Source organism: Python bivittatus, unplaced genomic scaffold (genome assembly GCF_059951505.1).
Source record: "Python bivittatus isolate LINGU-HERP-01145 unplaced genomic scaffold, Pbiv_v1 ctg000410_np1212, whole genome shotgun sequence".
NCBI lineage: Eukaryota > Metazoa > Chordata > Lepidosauria > Squamata > Pythonidae > Python > Python bivittatus.
In genome coordinates, this window is record NW_028277067.1 from 15,945,263 (window position 1) to 15,966,180 (window position 20,918).

Below are 20,918 nucleotides of genomic sequence, written 5' to 3' on the forward strand. Positions count from 1 at the left end.
TAGCCAAGGAGATAAAATGGAGAAATATACAAATCATGAATACAGACTTAAAAGAATCTTCAATAGAAAAATATAAAGAGTAAATTTGTAGACCCTGGGCAGGCCACAAGATGGCACTGGTCTGTGAAAGAGGGCTTTTTTCAGGCCTTGGGCTAGAGTGAGTGATAGCCCTGGTAATATCCTTATAATGAGGGCGATGGTGATTACCATTACAGGACGTTTGAAAGGCATAAGATGTGTAATGCAGAGCAATTGCAAGCCAGTTGATGTTATCATTGGAGGAGTGATTCCTCAGCAATTTCTTCTTTAGCAATATACCCATCAGCTGGGGCACTGGTTTTCAAGCCATTGTCATATACAAAACTTCCTTAGTCTGACTAAACTACGTTTACTGTTCACGTCTCCATTCAAAAGAGCAACGAGGGATGTGGTTTGGAGTTGCAGGCCTCTATGTTCAGAAGCTGAAACACAGGACTGGGGTAGAGGTGGGGAGCCTCTTATGGCTGAGTGTTATGCTTAACTATTTTGGAGGGAGGGGTTCAGTAGGTGGGGTGATGATACAACTTGCATGCAAATGGGATTTTCTTCCTGTTTGCAGTGTGTGTGTGGGGGGTAATTGGTGTGTTTTCTTTTCCTTTTTAAACTGCGGATGCCTAATGTGGATTTATACTTTTTTTCATTTTATCTCAAAATGTTGGGAAACTTTATTGATAATTTTCAGCAGTTAGTGTCAGAAGGGCTCTGAAGGACTCTCTCACCCTGTATGAAACTGCCTTGGTTACTTGCTCCTTGGGAGGAAAGCTATGGCAAACCTAGACAGCATATTAAAAAACAGAGACATCACCTTGCTGACAAAGATCCGCATAATCAAAGCTATGGTTTTTCCAGTAGTAATGTATGGCTGTGAGAGCTGGACCATAAAGAAGGCCGAGCGCCGAAGAATTGATGCCTTTGAACTGTGGTGCTGGAGAAGACTCTTGAGAGTCCCCTGGACTGCTAGGAGGTCCAACCAATCAATCTTAAAGGAAATCAACCCTGACTGCTTATTGGAAGGATTGATAGTGAAGCTCAAGCTCAGATACTTTGGTCACCTAATGCGAAGAGAGGACTCTTTGGAAAAGACCCTGATGCTGGGAAAGATTGAAGGCAAAAGGAGAAGGGGACGGCAGAGGATGAGATGGTTAGAGAGCATCACTGAAGCAATGAGCATGAAACTGAGCAAACTCAAGGAGGCAGTGAAGGACAGGAAGGCCTGGCGTGATATGGTTCATGGGGTCACGAAGAGTCGGACACGACTTAACGACTGAACAACTTCCCTCCATAACAGAAATCTTTTCAAGCCTTTGTAAAATGTACACAGCTTTTTAAATATCTGTAATTTCTTAAAAAAAAAAAGCAATGAACATTTTCCATAATGCTTCCTGTTTCCTGCCACACTAAGTTCCAGCTTTTAATATATCAGTCCTTGGGGATAACTGAAAAGAGTATATAGATACAGAGGCAGGCAGTAGCAATTTTTAAAATAGTATTCAACCCCCAAAAACGAATTGTACAACACTAACATTTTGGTACTTGCCAAAGTCAGACTTGTTTCTCCTATCCCATCTCTATTCCAAAGAACAAAGCGTAGTAGCTACTAGTTGTAAACACAAAGCAAAACACGAGGAAAGAGTCCAGTTAAGCTAACTGCAGAGCTTTTGCCCCAACACTTCTACAGCAATTGGTTCCCATTAGAAAATCACACAATAGTAGAATTTCGATTTCTAATCCATCTTCGATTTCTAGCAATGAACTAGATGCTGCTCGTGGAATATTGCCTATTCATCTCGGTTATTCCTCCCTTCCCCCTGAGTCTTGAATAGAATTTCCTTGTCTCTCCTCACTAAGGCTTTTAAGCATTTTTCTACATATGTTCATCTTGGCAAGACCTGAATCTCCATGGATTTTATACAGTATTCTTCCTCCCTCCCTCTCATTGGATAGGATATGGACTATCATTACACATGAAATGGAATCTGATTTTTTAAAAGGTCAAGCACATTTCAGTAGCTCCACTGTAGGAAACTTTCATATAAGGGAACTGTGCAAGTTATTGAGCACTGGATGAGGCCATGACGTGCATATCTTTGGTGTGAAGCTGAGCATGTAGCTGTGAGGGTCCACATGAAAAAACCAAGAAGCCCTAAGCTGTGGATGATTGCCATCTTCTCCTCTTTCACTTTTCAGTGTTTGTTCTGAAGACTTTTCCTTTATGTTTCCAAATGCTCGTAATGTTTAATGACATGCAGCCTCATGACCTGAACAATGATTACTGCTTTTCAGTGGCCACATTTCAACTGGTGTGGTTGCTAAGGAGCTGGGCTAGAAACCAGGAGGCTGTGAGTTCCAGTCCTCCCTTAGGCATGAAAGCCAGTAGGTGACTGTGGTCCAGTCACTCTCGGTCAGCCCACTCACATCACAGGGTTGTTGTGGGGAAAACAGGAGGTGGGAGCATTAGGTTTGCAATTAGGTTGCCATGTGGAACTGAGCAAAGTCAAAGTGGGATAAAAGACATGCAATTTTCTTGGCAACAATATATTGCATGCAGTTGAATGTCATTGCCTTCTTTGGGGATCTGCGTGTGTTTTACTTCACAGTCTAGTCTACAGCCTTCTAATTTCCTGGTGGTCTCCCACCCAATACCAATGACATCTGACCCTGCTTAGCTTGCAGGCAAGGATGGCCAAGTAATTGCCACTGTTTAAGAAAACAGCTGAAGGAAATCAGAATAGCAGTTGTTAAAAAGGTGCCTCTGCTCACTTGTGAGATTGAGCAATCTGTAGCATGCCAAGCAAATGTTCTAGCTATCGTGTTACTGCAGTGCTTCTGGAGGAATAGTTGCACAGAGATTAGGGACCCAGAGCTGGGAACACGCAAGAAAGAAACCTTTCCTTTAAAGCCAGTTACTGTGTGTGCATAGGTGTGCATTCTAATGCTTTAAATTTGCAGGGAGTATTATGTTTTTCAAAAAGTATATATGTTGAATAAGACCCACCCAGATAAAAAAATTGGCAGTTGCATTCCCAGCATGCAGGTCAATTGTCCAGTGGCAGTCTGTGGTAGTGGGCAATCTAGACTAAACAGCTGGCAGCTGTGCCAAAGCTCACCAATCTGCAGAGAGTTTTCTTAAACTGGCTTAGGGCCCAGCTGGCATCAGCATAGGACAGGGGCAAGTTAAGGGTGCAGTGGGGGAGTGCCCTCCTTTCCCAGACTTTGCTTGGTGCATCAGCTTAAGCATATTTATCTTCAGGGCAAACTGAAGGTCGAAAGCTCCATGCAAGTTCCCTTCATTACCAAGTTCTGATTGACAATTCTAATACCCAATCTTCAACCCCCTCCAAATCCATAATTTTTAAGTACTTATTTTGCTGTTTCTCAGTATTCAGCTTTCATAGCCTTATGTTGCCCCTGGAAAAAGTATTGCTGTAACTCTTCTTATCTTTATTATCACAAAGGCGAAGGCGTGGTGGCTATATTACTCAGTAGTACAAACTCTTGGCAATCAAGTGATAATTTGTATCATCCTAGATAGGTACAAAGTTACCTTGCTATCTACTCAGTCCCTGGTTTCTGCGTAAAAATCAAAGGTTGGAGAGAGGAAGAAGTGAACTGTGCATTCATCCACCAGTTGGTCTGCATTAAGGAGGAAAAGATGGCTTCTCTACTTATCTTCCTGTTCTGTGCTCAACTACCTTTGCTAATAACCAATGAGGGTAAGTAACATTTCCTGTATTATTTCAGCTTTCTTTAACTTGTGCTCGTAGGATATCACTCATTTATATCCTGAACGGACTTCCAACTGAACATAGAATTTTATTTGTGCCAAAAGGGGGAAAAGGCAACTTAAGAAGGATATAATCAAGGCTTCTAGAACGAAGAATGTGGAGATAGCTTGTATCACAAGGATTCAGCCCTTTTACAAATAAAAAGACTAGAATATACAGGCTCATAGCTAAAGTGCTGCCCGCAAATATGTTTTTGGAGTCCTCTAAATCTGCAATCTGCCCACCTTCACAACAGCCTAAGCTAAAAGAGAAGGTTGGAAATTGGACAAAAATTGCCTATCACTTTTGAGCTGTCCAAATCCATACCGTCTCCAGAAATCAAAGGCTGCAGGAACGGAGATGCAATAAGCAGTGCAGGGTTAGAGCTGGCAGAAGAGGACTCTCCTGGTTGTTGATTTGAGTGGAATGTGAAATGAAATTTGAGTCATCTTTGCAATCAAGAGCAAGAAGGGGTCTGTTCCTTCAGACTGTTTGCAAAGATTCACATGAACTCAACTTCCCCATCTTTGTAAATGTCTCACAAAAGCGGTGATGTTTGTTTTCCATGGCAAAATAATTGTCTTGCCTTCTCTGTGTGAGTCTACGATGGCAGGTACAAATAATTCAGGTGGGAGCCTGTCTGTGTTCAGCTGTACCCATGAAGGCTGCCCACAGTGCTAGGGACGGTGTGGCGGTAAGGCCAGTGGACTTGATAATCCCTGCCCTTTTCTTTCTTTTAATTTGAATGATTGGCTAAACAGCGCTTGAGAAGTTGTATATATAGGAAACCACTCTCTATCCAACCTACTCAAACCTGATCCTATGGCTTCTGTGTTACGGAAGAAGCTCTCTGAAATGTCAGGCTGAGATTGGACAAATGCCAGAGAGTGAACATACAAAGTCAATGTTTGATTGATTGATTGATTGATTATGTGCCATCATCAGGTCATTTTCAACTCCTAGCAGCCACATAGATTTTCTCCATGACTTTGGGCTCAAATACATACAGTGAATAAGAGGATTTTAAATATTTTTTTTCGTTTTTCTTTTTCTTTTTTATTTCAAGCAATATCAGGAAACTACAGTACATTAACATAAATCCAAGATACATATAAAGAAAGAAAAGATATAAAAAATACAAAAAAGATCTACTACAATGTGACTAAAAAGACCAGTGTAACGAGCAGCCACCTGTTGATCCCAAATCCAGTAACTTTCCTTGCAACCAATATTGATTCAAAAGAAAGTTCATTTATTGAGAATAAGTGTACATTTCCAAAGCATTGCTAAGACTGAGCAAAAGCGTGCCAAAAGTTGTTTTTCTTACTTTACCCAACCCTTCACCACCCTTAGTTCTTGGTCTTCTGATTCCCTCGCTGGTACGACCTTGCACATTCCAGTGCCTGTGATAAGGAGCCATCTGGTTTTAACGGTTTCTCATTCTTTCTCTCCCCCCCCCTTTTACAATGGCAGAACCACAGCATGTAAAAAGCAATTTCTAAACTAGCTAAGCAATTTCTAAACTAGCCATATAACAATCTATTATAAAATCTTGCGAGGATTCTGACATGCTGCCCCTCCACAAGTGAGGATGTCAGTCAGATGATTCCTCTTCTTCACTCTAAAAAATGAAAAACAAAGAGAAACATAACACAATAACAATTCTAATTGTTAAGGCTTTGTAGGATAAACTTTATAAAAAATTTTAACTAAATGCGGAGCCTTTACATGTTTCTTGTCAACCCATTCAGCCATTGATTTAGGAAAATGTTTCCACTGAATTAAAAATTGAACCCCCCCTCTATGTTTTCTACTGTCCAGTATTTCTTTAACTTCAAAATGTTGTTCTCCTTCAACCATCATTGGCTTAGGAGGCCCAGGGGAGGGATGCCATTGAGACGACTCTTTGTAGGGTTTAAGCAGGTCGCAGTGGGACACTGGATGGATTCTTTTAAATGTAGCAGGCATCTGTAATCGTAGTGAAATTGGATTAATTACTTTATCAATAACAAATGGACCTACGAACTTTGGAGTGAGCTTTCTGGAAGGTTGTAATGATTTAAGATGCTTGGTAGATAAAAGAACCTTATCGCCTACTTTCCAGTCTTTTTCTGAGGTTCTCTTAGCATCTGCAAATTTCTTGTACGTTGCTCTGGCCTCCTTCAATGATGCAGTAATCTGAGGCCACACTTGTGTCATTTGTTGGACCCATTCATCAATGGAAGTGACTTGAGTGGACTGTTTAGGTAGTTCTGGGATAGGTACAAAGTCCTGTCCTGTAGCTATTTTAAAAGGGGTGAGGCCAGTGGTTTGGTGCAATGCATTATTAAAGCTACTTCAGCAAAAGGTAACAGCTCATCCCAATTGTCTTGTTGGTAGTTAATGAAACATCTCAAATATTGTTCTAGCACTGAGTTCAGACGTTTACAGGATCCCGCCGTTTGGGGGTGGAACCCCGAACTCAAGCCTTGCGATGCCCCCAGTAGTTTTAGGAATGCCCTCCAGAACTTGGCGGTAAACTGGACCCCGCGATCCGAAATTACTCGTTCTGGGACACCATGAGCTCGGTAGACATGCTGTATAAATAACTTAGCCAGGTTTGGGGGCTGATGGAAGGGATTGGCATGCCACAAAATGTGCTTGTTTGGAAAAAAGGTCTGTAACTACCCAAATGACTGTCTTTTTGTTGCTTTCAGGCAGGTCTACAATAAAGTCCATGGAAATTTGCTTCCAAGGAACGCCTGGGTTTGCTACTGTCTGTAGAAGCCCCATTGGTTTGCCCCCCCCTCCTTTTGGCCATTGCACACGTGGGGCATGTAGCTACATATTCCCCTACATCTTTCCTCATTGTTGGCCAGCAAAATTGACGCCTGAGTAGATGTAATGTTTTCACAAAACCAAAGTGTCCTGTGACTTTGTATAGTGCCAGACCTTCACAGATCCATGTGTATGGCATTGGGTTGTAGGCTTTCCTGTAGTCAATTCAGGTTGTGCTCAGATTGGTCTGCCTAGACCCTGAGTCTCAGGCGACTGCTCGATCTATGAGCAACTGGTGTTTTGAGCCTCTGGTGTTGTTCCCAATGCCTTTCTGAGCTGTGCTCATGTACTGGCCCACATGGTCCTGTAGCTTGGTGGCTAGGATGCCTGATAGGACTTTCCATGTTATAGGGAGTCAGATTATTGGCTGGTAGTTGGATCGTAGTTGTAGGGGATCTTTCATAATTAGTACCATCCTTCTTTGTATTAGTCAGTCTGGGTGGGAGCCTGCTGCTATGTTCTTAACTTTCTTCCATGTGTTCTTCCAGTACTGTTCAGTTTCTGCTGCTAGTTGTTCTGCTGTTACTGTGTTGTTGCACTACAGTTGGAGTACACCTTGGATGGTTCTTTGGAGAACAGGGCATTTATCTTCTTGACCTCTGCTTCTCTAGTGTATCTCCTTAGCCTGGTAGCCAGTGCTATGAGCCTTTGTTTAGCAGTCTTCAGGGCTTCAGATGGAATCGGGCCCCTGTATTTTTTCAGTAGCCGAGTCCTATCCTTAATTTCCACACCCTTCTGTGTTCCACCAGCTGACTAACTTATCTCTGAGTTGCCTTGATCTTAGCCTCCAACCTCATTTTCCAGGGGAGGGGGGGGGGTATGTACTGCTGTTCTTGATCGTGTAGCCAGGCATTTCCAGGATTACAGTGGCTGTAGCATATACCAGTTCATTGGTTTGACTTATGGTGCTAGTAGGGATTGTTGTGAGGGCTCTATTAGCATCTTCTAGTATACTATCTGATGGTACTTCTCCACTGAGCCTTGGTAATAGGTCTCGAGGGTTGTTTATCCATGACTTTATGACTCATATCAGCTCTGTGGTCTGTAATGGAGGGGATGGCAGTGACTTCAGGTGTTGGCTACACATCCAGTTGTTCTTCTGGGTCTTCTTGAGTCCAAGATGTAATGTGTAGTTGGTCTATTTCAAGTTGTGAGAGCAGGTTCCTCTTCACGATATTGAAGGATTGGGTAACTAGCTGTTTCTCAGTGAGTGTGGATGTAGGTCTTCTGTCCATCCACAGTTCCCTCATACGTTTCATATATCCCCTCTCATTAGGTCTACTGTTGTAGTAACATTCCATCAATTCCAGGTTCTCTTGTCTCGTCCATGTATGGTTTGTTCCAGTAGACCACTTATTGTCAGATTATCCTGGTTCCCCAACATCTGGCACAGACCTTGTTAATCTGGACAACATCTAAGCTGGCATGACTCTCTTAGTTTGTGTCACTCTCATATTCGAGGTAGGCAGGTGAAGGTTTGGGGGTCTTTGCCCAAGGACCCCTACTGGTAAGGTAGGTACCAGCTGGGATTCAAACCCCAGTCTCCCGTGTCAAAGGTCAGTGCTCTAACCACTACACTATCTAGCCACTCCATACCTCTATCGATCATCTATCTATCTATCTATCTATCTATCTATCTATCTATCTATCTATCTATCTATCTACTTCATAAAATGTAATTGATTGATATATTTTTCTCTATGCAGATGAAAGCAACAGTGCTAAAGTGAAAATGACAATATCTAACATTCTAGTAGAAATGTTAGTGTTTTCTATGAAACTACTATGAGCTGGACTTGGTTTGTGGGATCTGTCCCCAACATAGCTGTGTGTCATTGGAACAGCTATGTCAGATATAGAAAATAACCATATTTCTTCAAAGCTGATTTCCTTTATTTCTCTTTCATTTTTTTCTCCCAGGGAAAGCAAAAGGCAGCAGCCCTGGTGTTTTCCATGGAACAACCATGAGCTGGACTTGGTTCCCAGGCTATGTCCCCAGCGGAGCTGTGGCTTACTGGAACAGCTATGCTAGTAGGACGGAATATCCCTGCAAGGTTTCAGGCTGTGCAGCTGGTTTCTACAGTCCCAACCGTGGTTCTTACTGCTATTACCCATATGGAAACAAAGAACGCTCCACCACTCAGTTTTGGATTTTGGTGAATGGACAGGACTTTGAATCACTGATCTGGAAGGGAGGTTCATGGGGTAGAGTCCCATCCAACTCCATCAACACCTGCACAGATGTAAAATTATATGTGGGTAAAAATAGGTATGGATTAGGGAAGGTAGACAGTAAAAATCAAGCCTTCTTCCTCGGTTATAATGGCAAGGAGTACTGGTATAAAAGATATGATGTCCTGACCATTAAGAAAGACTATCACTCTCAGAGCATATCCAATGTCAGGTACAGGCTAAACCAGGGATCCTACAGTGAGTCAGACATGAGATTAGCCTTCAGCAAACTCACCAATAAAGATTGTAGGGCAGTGAAGAAGACCACCACTTTGTCGGGAACAGTGACTTCTGAACATACCTGGGATGTTGGCATGTCCATCTCTCAGGACATGAGCTTTAGCATGACAGCAGGGATACCTGGGGTCTTAGGAGGATCGTGGAGCATTTCATTAGGGAAAACCTTCACCTGGAATAAGGGTTATAAATACAGCCAATCGACCACATTTTCCGAGACACTCGAGGTTGAAGTCCCTGCTAACCACATCTGTGAGTTGGTAGTGACTGGCACGAAAATAAGAGGACAGGTTCCCTTCACTGCCACAGCCACCCGTTATTACCGCAATGGAAGCAGCCGAAGTGCCACCATCCAAGGTGTCAGCCACAATATGGTTGGGGTAAGAAGAGAGTCACAGGTTGAGCGCTGTGTCCCCATCCCAAATGCTCACCCATGTAATACATAGATTGGGCTCCCTAAAATGATTTTCTAGCTATATTAGAATGCAGCAAGAATACAAAAGAACTTAATTAAGGATCATTAAATTAATAAAGGATACATTGAGGTTTTTGTCAGCCCTGCTAGATAGGCCAGACCTGGAAATCAACCCCACAGGAAGGCTAAGACTACTTTGATTGAGATAGGCTATAATGATGGAATCTTGCAAGCCTGATTGTGCTCTACCTCCTCCTCCTCCTTAACTCCAGTAAATTAGGGAGGCGTCTGTCTGAGCTGGCTTCTGAATGTTATGTGTTGCTCTGGACTTAAAAAATGCTTCAGCCCCTTTTGTCTAGGACAGTGTTTCTCAACCTTGGCGACTTTCAGATGGGTGGACTTCAACTCCCAGAATTCCCCAGCCAGCCATGCTGGCTGGGGAATTCTGGGAGTTGAAGTCCACCCATCTGAAAGCCACCAAGGTTGAGAAACACTGGTCTAGGCAGTGGTTCTTGGATATTTCCATCAGTGTCTTCTTCCCTACACCTACACCCCAAAGGTCTTCTGCATTAGACTTCTGGATTAGACGGGAAAGTCTTCTTTTTCCTATCTCCTATCCCTTCAGAAGATGAGCCCGCTGCCTGAAGAGATGCATTAATTTAAAGCTTTAATCTTTTTTTGGTCAAGGCTGTAAGGTGCCAAGCAGGCCATATTATGTGAAATCCAAAGATAGGGATTTGCACCAGGCTAAGGGAGCTGACCTTTTGCCTTACAGATATCAGCGAGAAACCAATTAGCCTTGAGTTCCTTTGAACTGAGCTTGCTAGGAAGCAGTTCTTAGGAACTGTTCTCAGACTTTAGTTCTACATGTGCCAATTCAGTATATACGCAAAACATGCTTCTTTGTTCAAGGCAAAGCAATCTCCATGGAAGAGAGTGGTGCTACCAAGAGGAAGGGTGCTACCTGGATATCAGAAATATTTACTTGAGCACTATTGTCTTGGAAATGATGCTTGACCGGAAGATACTATCACCTTCCCACTATATTTCATGCTGTTTTGTGAAACTGGCTTTTGCCATTAAACAAATAGCACTATCAAATCATTATTGTCCAGGGCCTCATGAGAAAGAAGCTTCATTGGAGTTATTGTTATTTAACTCCGTAAAAGTAAATATGGATCAGACTTCAATTACCTAAGTCCATTTCTATCTTGATACACAGTTGGTTTTTCCTTTTAGATTTATCCTTTCTTCCTAATCCTGCTGTAAATTTTCCTGTTCTTAAATTATAATAATATAGGACTCTTATATAGAAGTGATGTAAACTATTGTATTGTAGCTTGGAAATTAATATTAAAAATGAACCATGCTTTTAAAAAATAAATGGATGCTGTTCTTCCGTTATTTTTATCTGATAATTATTTTGGTATCTTTTTTAAAAAACTACCAAGTTTTCCTCATTCTTTCTTGCAGTTTGTTATAATAGTTTGAAAAGTGTAAAAATCAGACTGATTTACTTTACAGCTTTAGCTCTGCCCACACAATAAAAAAGAAAATGGGAAAGCAGAGGCTTGCAAGAGCACTGGGCATCACATTAGACACATTTGTTTCAATAGGAACTGATAGAACTTTCCAGTATTCTGTGCTGATTTTGCCTATTCACTTTATGAAACTTGTAGCCACAGGGAAGAGAGGTGACCATTTCCAGCAAGTGCTTCAATCCATTTTACATCTCTGGGGTTGTTACTGATTTCAGCCTGTACCCTGGTTATAGAGTATGTAAACAACTTCTCACTCATGGTCTGGTTTTATCCATGCTTATTGTTTAATGGGTTTGCAAAATGCTTTAATTCTTGGTTTTATTATATGCCACCCAGAGTCACTTTGGGTGACATGGGCGGCCATATAAATCTGACAAATAAATAAATAAATAAAACCAATGATTAGTTGTCCATGCTTTCTGGCTGCAATAGGAAAAGACAATTCAGCGATACCTGTTGCTATGGTGTGGGCGTGTCACTGGCTTGGGTTTTATGGCAAGTTACCACTTATCTTATAATAGTTTTCCCGGGTGGCCTGTACTCCATCCATCTGTCTGCCTCTGTTTCTGAAGGAAAGGATAGTTTCTCATCACTCTGCCCACAAAAGCCTGGAGAAACAGACCAAAGGACAGCAGATGGGAAGTAGCATAACCCTTCCCTGTTTCAGGCAACGAGGCTGGGGATGAGTTGCTGAAGCCTGACTCATCCCCTGCTGGATCTGCTTACCTCCAAATTCCTGTAGAGATGGAGATTCTGGGATGAAGCTCCTGCTGAATAAATTCCATACTTTTTCTGGGGGCTCCAGCCACTTCATAAATGCAGCCTTGGCTAGCCAGGACAAAATCCTTGTGTGCCCAACTGCAAATCCCGTGCTGGTGCAAACCATAATTGGGCCAGTTGCCAGCTAAGTACTCAGCATTACAAGACATATTGGACAAGGAGAGGCGGAGCTGGCGTCGCGGCGGTACGGTGTGCGATCTGGAGATCCCAAGATCGCAGCTGATATCTCCGATGCTGGACGGTCCCGAAGGACCTAAGCCGTCCCGTAGAGACGGCGACTAGATAGGGCACGTCCTGTTGATCCCAGGGATATCGCAAAATCTCTGGTTGATCCGGGAGAAGCCCTGAAACCAGCGACGGAGTGGCAGCCATTGAGACTGCAAAAGCCGGGACAGCTCCAAACGGAAGAAGAAAGTGTGCCAACCGGGTGAGATGGACCTTTGTTATTCAATTTTGCTTAGAGAACACCCTAAGTAATTCAAAGTGAATTTTTAAAAGTGAAGAAAAGTGGGACTAAGCGGCGAGATTAAGCCTTTGGGAAAATTCTTTTTAGTTATTTAACTTTCCCTTTTTATGGACTTGAATCTGGCACAGTGTGGTTTATTCCATTTTTAAACTCAACTGGACTGGCTTTTCTGTTTGATACTCAATAATTTCTGATTTCAAGCATTAGGACTAAGATTTTTTTTTAGTGTTTTAAGAAGCATATTTCTTTTTCTCTTCTTTTCCCTTTTTTTTTTCTCTCCTTTCTCTCTGGCTGGGAAAGAGGAAAAGCGAAGTGAAAGCTAATGAAAGAAAGTAGCACTGCCACCTAGAGGCTTGGATATATATATATATATTGTTTTTTCTACTGTGACTTGTTTTACTCATACTCAAGGACTCTTAAAAAGATAGCGAAGTGCATCATAAACTGTTTATATAGGTGCCACCTGAATATTTATAAACAAGATAGCGGAGAGTGGATTCTGAAAATGTTTAAGGTGGAAAGCCTGATTTAGTCACAAGAGCCTTGGACATTTAGTGGCAGTAGCGTACTTCTTGCTAGAGCCTTGGTTTTTTTTTTTTCTTTTTCTTTTTTTTTTTTATTTTTAAAGGAAAAGAAATTTAGCTTTCTTTTCCCCTTCCTTTAATTTTTTTTAACTGTATACTATTGGATTAAGGCGGACAAGTGCCTGAAGGTTTTTCCTTTTCCATTCCCTTTTATTTCCAGGTTTATTTTTATCTCCTTTTTATTGTTTTTCATTTCCACTTTGTGGAATAGTATCTGTGGTTCTTGCCTTGTTCTCTCCCTTTTTTCGTTTTTCTGCAGCTTTAAGCATCAAGATGAGCAAGAAAATAACAGCCCCAATCCCATCAACGTCAGTAGCTTCCTCTTCACCTCCTGGGAGACAACGTTCAATTCAGACAATGATACAATATGAAAAAGAGAAGGAAGTGACATTACAGGCAATTATGCAAGAAATTCAGAAGATTGGAAAGAGGACGGAGAATATTGAGCATAGAATTGAAAAGACAGATGAAAGTATACAACAGATGATGACAAAATATGAGGAGAGATTTAAGAAAATTGAAGATGAAGACACACAAAGAGATAAGAAAATTGGAGATATTGATACTCGACTGAGTGAAGTCGAAAAAGCCAGGAGTGACTTGCTAGGATGGGAAATTGATAAATCAGAATACTATTTGAGATTTCAAAACATAGAGGAAGGAAAAGGTGAAAACCTTGCGGAAATAATGACAGAAATACTGGCAGAAGCATTGGAGATAACCACAGAGAAGATGTCGGATGGGATGGATGAAATCTTTCGTGTATATACGAGATATGCAATGAGAAATAAACTACCAAGAGAAGTACACATAAGATTTACTAAAAAACTATTAAGGCACAGATACTCCAGGTGGCAAGAGAGAAAACACTAAAGTACAAAGATAAAGAAATTGTAGTCCTGAAGCAGGTGCCAAGAAAAGTAAGAGATATAAGAAGGCAATATTCATTCCTGACTAAAGAGCTACTTAGAAGAGGAGTAAACTACAGATGGCTGATTCCAGAAGGTCTTCAGTTCACTTGGCAGGAGCAAAGACAAAGAGTTGATACAGTCCAAAAAGCAGAGCTATTCTATTCAGAATTTTTTAAAGGAAAAGAAGAAGACACACAAAAGGAAGAGTCGTTAATTGAGTTTCAAGAAGAAGGTGCAGCAGCAACTGGAAAAGAAAAAGAAGAAAGTGGGGGAGATGGTGCTCCTAGAGAACAACGAGAAGTAAGATCTACTAGAGCAATTAAACCCTCGTATAAAGCCTAACATGGAGGAAAGAAAATTGATTACGATCAATATAAATGGACTTAATTTGGCTATTAAAAGAAGGAAAGTATTTCATAAATTAGAGAAGTTAAAGTTTGATATAATTTGTCTGCAAGAAGTACATATCAAAAAACAACACGAATATTTGTTGCAGCAAAAAAACCTGGGTAAATTATTCACTTCCTTGCCACAATGTAAAAAAAGAGGTGTGGTCCTATATATTAGAGATACAATGCCAGCAGAACAAATCTATGCGGATGATGATGGAAGGATTTTGATGGTTGAAATAATAGATAATAATGTTAAAACTCTTTTAATTGCAATTTATGCGCCTAATGACAATCAAGAAAAATTTTATAGGAAATTACATATGAAAATAGCTGAATTGGATTATGTTAATATTTGTATGATGGGAGATTTTAATGGAATAATGAATGATCAATTAGACTATAAAACACAGAAATTGACAAAGAGAACTAGGAAGACATTGCCAAAATCCTTCCTTCGAATGACAGAAGAAATAGACTTGAAAGATGCTTGGAGAGAAAGAAACCCAGCAAACAAACAATATACTTTTTATTCAGACAGACATGCATCTTGGTCTAGAATTGACATGATATGGATGTCAGCGGATTTATTTGCTAACATTCGAGAAATTGAAATACAAACAAGTATTTGGGCCGACCACAACTCAATGGTAGTTATTTGGAAAGGACAACGGAAGAGATCTAGATGGACTTTAAATAACAGGATACTAAAAGAAAAAGATTTCAAACAAAAAATAGAGAAAGAACTTACCTTCTTTTTTAATGTAAATAAAAAAGAGGATACATCATTACAGAATCTTTGGGATACAATGAAGGCTTATACAAGAGGTTTAATAATAGATTATACAAGGAAAAGAAACATAACGCAGAAAAAGACTTTTAAACTATTGGAGGATGACCATAAAAAATTGGAAGAAGAGTTACAGAAATCCCCGCAAAAAAGATATTAAAGCTAAAATGGATTTAATTAAACATAAAATGGGATTAATGGAAAAGGAGGAGCTGGCACAAAAAATTAGAAGTGCTAAACAGAATTATTTTGAAGATGCAAATAAACCAGGTAGATGGTTAGCTTATAAACTGAGAAAAGAGAGAGAATCAAAAAGGATTAATCAATTGATAAATGAAGAAGGACAGATCTGCTTTGGTAATGAGGACAAGAAAAAAATTATACAAGATTACTATGGAAAATTGTACTATCAAGAGAATGTACAAGAAGAAGAAGTAAGACAACATTTACAGAAAGCGAAATTACCTCAGATACCTAAAGACATTGAAATAATGTTAGAGGGGAATATAACTATGATGGAACTAACAGAAGCTCTAAAAAGCAGAATGTCGGGAAAGCCCCGGGTCCAGATGGGCTGCCAGTGGAATTTTACAAAACCTTCCAGGACATATTGAGCCTTCAACTATTGGAAGTTATGAATGAAGTTATGACAAAGAAGAGGATACCCCAAACATGGACTGAAGCATATATTACACTTATACCAAAGGAGGACACTGACCCACAACAGGTTAAAAATTATAGACCTATATCTCTACTAAATTCAGATTATAAAATTTTTGCTTCAATATTGGCAGAAAGACTAAAAAGATATTTAAATAATTTTATCCATGCCGATCAAAACGGATTTTTGCCAAAGAGACAAATTAAAGACAACATGAGAGTAATTCTGGACACACTGGAATACTATGAGGCACACCCTGAAAAGCAAATGGCCCTGATATTTTTAGACGCACAAAAAGCCTTTGACAACGTGAATTGGCGATTTATGCTACTGCAACTGGAACAAATGGGCTTTGGTAGAAAATTTACCCAAGCCATTGAAACAATATATCATAAACAGACTGCAAAAATCATGATAAATGGAGATTTAACAGAACAGATAGACATAACAAAAGGGACGAGACAAGGTTGTCCACTATCGCCCTTGTTGTTTGTCTTAACACTAGAAGTGTTGAACAGGAATATAAGAGAAGAGAAAGAAATAAAAGGAATGAAGATTAAAAAGGAAGAGTACAAATTGCAAGCTTTTGCAGATGACCTAGTATTTATACTAGAGGACCCACTGGAAACAGCACCTAAATTAGTTGAAAAGATAGAAGAATATGGAAAAGTAGCAGGACTAAAAATAAATAAAGACAAAACAAAGATATTAACAAAGAATATGCTAGCAAGGCAAAAGAAAGAATTGGAAGAAGTCTTGGAAATACAGGTTACAAACAGGGTTAAATACCTAGGGATATACATTACACCAAGATGTAGTACATTGAAGGAGGATAATTATCTTAAACTTAAACGACAGATTGTAATAGATCTGACAAAATGGGAGAATTTACAATTATCAATGACTGGGAGAATATCCACTATTAAGATGAATATATTGCCTAGGATATTATATTTATTCCAGACAATTCCAATTCGTTTAGGGAAAGAGTTTTTTGATGATTTAAATAAAATTGTATTGAAATATATCTGGCAGGGCAAAAAAGCAAGAATAAAGCTTAAATTACTACAAGATGCAAGAGTAAGAGGTGGGTTTGCCTTGCCTAACTGGGAATTATACTATCAGGCGACAAATCTGATGTGGGTAAAGGACTGGATAACTTTAAGAAATAATAGACTATTGACTTTAGAGGGACATGACCTGTTGTTGGGCTGGCATGCTTTCTTATGGTATAAGGGAACGAAAACACAGGGCTACTTTAGAAGGCACTATATTCGAGAGGCATTGTTTTTAAACTGGGAGAAGATAAGAAGACAATATTATTTAAAAGTTCCACGATGGATATCCACTATTGAAGCTTTTTCTTATCCAATAACATATAAAAAGGAACAAACAGTTAGATATACTGAGATATTGAATGAAAAGGGTGAACTTAAAACTATGCAAGCGTTAGAAGAACAAGGTATAAAAATGAACTGGTTTTCATATTTGCAAATACAATCTAGATTTGATAAAGATTTTAAAACAGAAGGTATCTATGATGAGCTGACTGTTTTAGATAAAATTTTGATGGGCACTGATGAAAAGGTGATTAAAAAACTTTATGGACATTTACTAGAATTTAAGATGGAGGAAGAACAGGTTAAAGATACAATGATTGCATGGGGGAAAAATTTTGGATATGGAATTGATTTAGAGAAGTGGCAAAAACTATGGTCTCAAAACTATAAAATGACAATGTCAACTGCATATAAAGAAAACTTGTATAAGATGTTTTATAGGTGGCATTTACCTCCAGCAAGGATTGCGAGAATGTATAAGAACAAGTCTGATAAATGTTGGAAGTGTCATCAGAAGCCCGGTACATATTACCATATGTGGTGGACATGTCCAGAAGCTAAAAGATATTGGATTAAAATCCACACATGGTTGGAAAAATGACAAAACAACATATAGACTTTAAACCAGAGACATTTCTATTAGGAATTATACCTGAAACATATAGTAAAGAACTGAAATATTTGATTGTAAATGTTTTGACAGCGGCTAGAATTGTATTTGCTAAAAACTGGAAAAATGAAAAAGTACCTATGCAGGAGGAAGTTATTAAGAAAATTATGGAATGTGCAGAGATGAGTAAATTAACATTTGAAATTAGAGAGCAAGAAGATAAACAATTCTATATGATATGGGATCTGTTTTATCAATGGTTGGATGAAAAGATATAGTAATGTAATAGATCAGCAAATTATATAATAGAAACTTGACAAACTGATATAAATTACTATATATATATATATATATAATCAATGGATAAAAATGATATAAATCTTATTATGAAAGCTGATGTTATAGACTAGTAACAAATGAATAATAATTGATAATTGATAAATATATAAATATATGTTAGATAGATGACATGAGATTTTATATAAATGATGAGTGAAGACTATGAAAGGATGGCACAAATGATTGGTAACTGGCTGACACACGGTTTAAAATGGAAGATGGTTTTTTTTAATGTTTTTTATGTTATTGTTTGTATGTGTTTGTTGTAAAAAATAAAAAATATATATAAAAAAAAAAAAAAGACATATTAGACAAGAAGGAAGCTGGTCACCCTCTCTCGTTTTTCCTCTACAATTGTGCAATCGCTTAGTTCTGGAAGTAGCAATCCCAAGGGGTCACCCATATGTCCTTTCTGGGCTGGAGACAGAGGCCCTTAGTCACCTGATTGTGAACAACCTACAGAAGGGCTGTCACACCTGTCCTCTGCAATGATACCCCCCTCCCCCAAGATTCGTATAATCCCCATCCTGACCTTATTTAGACTACCCTTAAGACCCGGCACTTTTCTCAGGCCTTGGGCTAGGGTGAGTGATAGGTCCCCTGTGGGTTTCTGGCGTGTGTCGGTGGTCCTTTTCTTCAGACATTCTTTTTTGTATTGGGTGACTTGTTTTATTTAAAATTTGTATACTATATGCTACTCAGCACTGTAATGGAACTGGGGGCTTATACAATTAATAAAATAAATAAATAAGATAAAAATAAATACCATTACCACTAATTTACCAGATGACCTTTACTCATCCTCTTGTTCCTCGCATACGGTTCTGGTGAGCTAAGAAAATGCTTATCTCCTTGAGTTTGGCTTTCATAATTCCATCCCATCACATTTTAGCTGCAGTACAATCAGATTTTGGCTGCTTGGCTATAGCTTCTTTTCAGAGCATACAGTATAACCAGAAGCCATTGTGGGAAGAACTGTCATCTATACATAAAGCAAAGCTAGCTTATTTTCCTTTGGGACTTCACAGCCGTCTGTCCACAAACACTTGGAGACCAGACCTTACTGTCTAAACATGGGCCCAACTCAGTTGTTGTGGAATGGTTGAGACCATTTTGAAATCTGAGAGTTTCAAAAGTTTTCTTCTAGAAGCCCGCTGGGTCTACATACTCCGGCCCTGCCTCCTCCATTAGGGTAATTTCTGCTGCCAGCACCTACTGCATCTTTTGGGAGGTGCCTTACCTGGTGTACTTCCAGCCCCAGTGTGTGAGAGAGTGAGGGTTTTCCCAAGCTGTGCTGTGTGATTACATGTAAACTGTGGAGATTACATGGCGAAAATGAAATAATTTGGGTAGTACTACCTTCTTGCCATATAGCATTGAGGTATGCATCTAGGCTTGTGTATTTGCTCTGCATTGATTGAGGAGATGATTATTTTCCGTGTCATCTTTTATTGGTCATTTTACTGTTTTTATATATATGGTCTTGTTTTTATGCTTTTTCAGCCACCCAGAGTTATTTGATTAAAATGGGCAGCCATATCAATTTGCAGAATAAAATAAATAAATCGAGTCCTGTCTCCCCCTTCCTGGGAAACTGACCAATTTCACAAGAGATATCCCAGATCAAAGTTTATTCATAAGAAGGATAAGAGGAAAATGTAAAAATCCCTTTTTACCCTATCAAAATTCCATAGCCAAGGAGATAAAATGGAGAAATATACAAATCATGAATACAGACTTAAAAGAATCTTCAACAGAAAAATATAAAGAGTAAATTTGTAGACCCTGGGCAGGCCACAAGATGGCACTGGTCTGTGAAAGAGGGCTTTTTTCAGGCCTTGGGCTAGAGTGAGTGATAGCCCTGGTAATATCCTTATAATGAGGGCGATGGTGATTACCATTACAGGACGTTTGAAAGGCATAAGATGTGTAACGCAGAGCAATTGCAAGCCAGTTGATGTTATCATTGGAGGAGTGATTCCTCAGCAATTTCTTCTTTAGCAATATACCCATCAGCTGGGGCACTGGTTTTCAAGCCATTGTCATATACAAAACTTCCTTAGTCTGACTAAACTACGTTTACTGTTCACGTCTCCATTCAAAAGAGCAACGAGGGATGTGGTTTGGAGTTGCAGGCCTCTATGTTCAGAAGCTGAAACACAGGACTGGGGTAGAGGTGGGGAGCCTCTTATGGCTGAGTGTTATGCTTAACTATTTTGGAGGGAGGGGTTCGGTAGGTGGGGTGATGATACAACTTGCATGCAAATGGGATTTTCTTCCTGTTTGCAGTGTGTGTGTGTGGGGTAATTGGTGTGTTTTCTTTTCCTTTTTAAACTGCGGATGCCTAATGTGGATTTATACTTTTTTTCATTTTATCTCAAAATGTTGGGAAACTTTATTGATAATTTTCAGCAGTTAGTGTCAGAAGGGCTCTGAAGGACTCTCTCACCCTGTATGAAACTGCCTTGGTTACTTGCTCCTTGGGAGGAAAGCTATGGCAAACCTAGACAGCATATTAAAAAACAGAGACATCACCTTGCTGACAAAGATCCGCATAATCAAAGCTATGGTTTTTCCAGTAGTAATGTATGGCTGTGAGAGCTGGACCATAAAGAAGGCTGAGCGCCGAAGAATTGATGCCTTTGAACTGTGGTGCTGGAGAAGACTCTTAAGAGTGCCCTGGACTGCTAGGAGGTCCAACCAGTCAATCTTAAAGGAAATCAACCCTGACTGCTTATTGGAAGGATTGATAGTGAAGCTCAAGCTCAGATACTTTGGTCACCTAATGCGAAGAGAGGACTCTTTGGAAAAGACCCTGATGCTGGGAAAGATTGAAGGCAAAAGGAGAAGGGGACGGCAGAGGATGAGATGGTTAGAGAGCATCACTGAAGCAATGAGCATGAAACTGAGCAAACTCAAGGAGGCAGTGAAGGACAGGAAGGCCTGGCGTGATATGGTTCATGGGGTCACGAAGAGTCGGACATGATTTAACGACTGAACAAC

At 39.8% G+C, this 20,918-nt stretch overlaps 1 protein-coding gene across 1 annotated transcript; it reads left to right on the forward strand.

Annotated features, from left to right (window-relative positions):
- Positions 1 to 3,570: 3,570 nt before the first annotated feature.
- LOC103053900 (natterin-3-like) lies at positions 3,571 to 10,888 on the forward strand. The gene is made up of 2 exons (XM_088143599.1): positions 3,571 to 3,752; positions 8,541 to 10,888. The coding sequence occupies exons 1-2, from the start codon at positions 3,692 to 3,694 to the stop codon at positions 9,533 to 9,535; spliced, it is 1,056 nt and encodes a 351-aa protein (XP_087999725.1). The 5' UTR covers positions 3,571 to 3,691; the 3' UTR covers positions 9,536 to 10,888.
- Positions 10,889 to 20,918: the final 10,030 nt, after the last annotated feature.

Bases quoted from the DNA above. Each gene is read 5' to 3' on its own strand.
- LOC103053900 (XM_088143599.1), top strand. From the start codon at position 3,692: ATGGCTTCTCTACTTATCTTCCTGTTCTGTGCTCAACTACCTTTGCTA. The intron at 3,753-8,540 runs GTAAGTAACATT...TTTTTCTCCCAG, and splicing joins TTTGCTAATAACCAATGAGG to GGAAAGCAAAAGGCAGCAGC.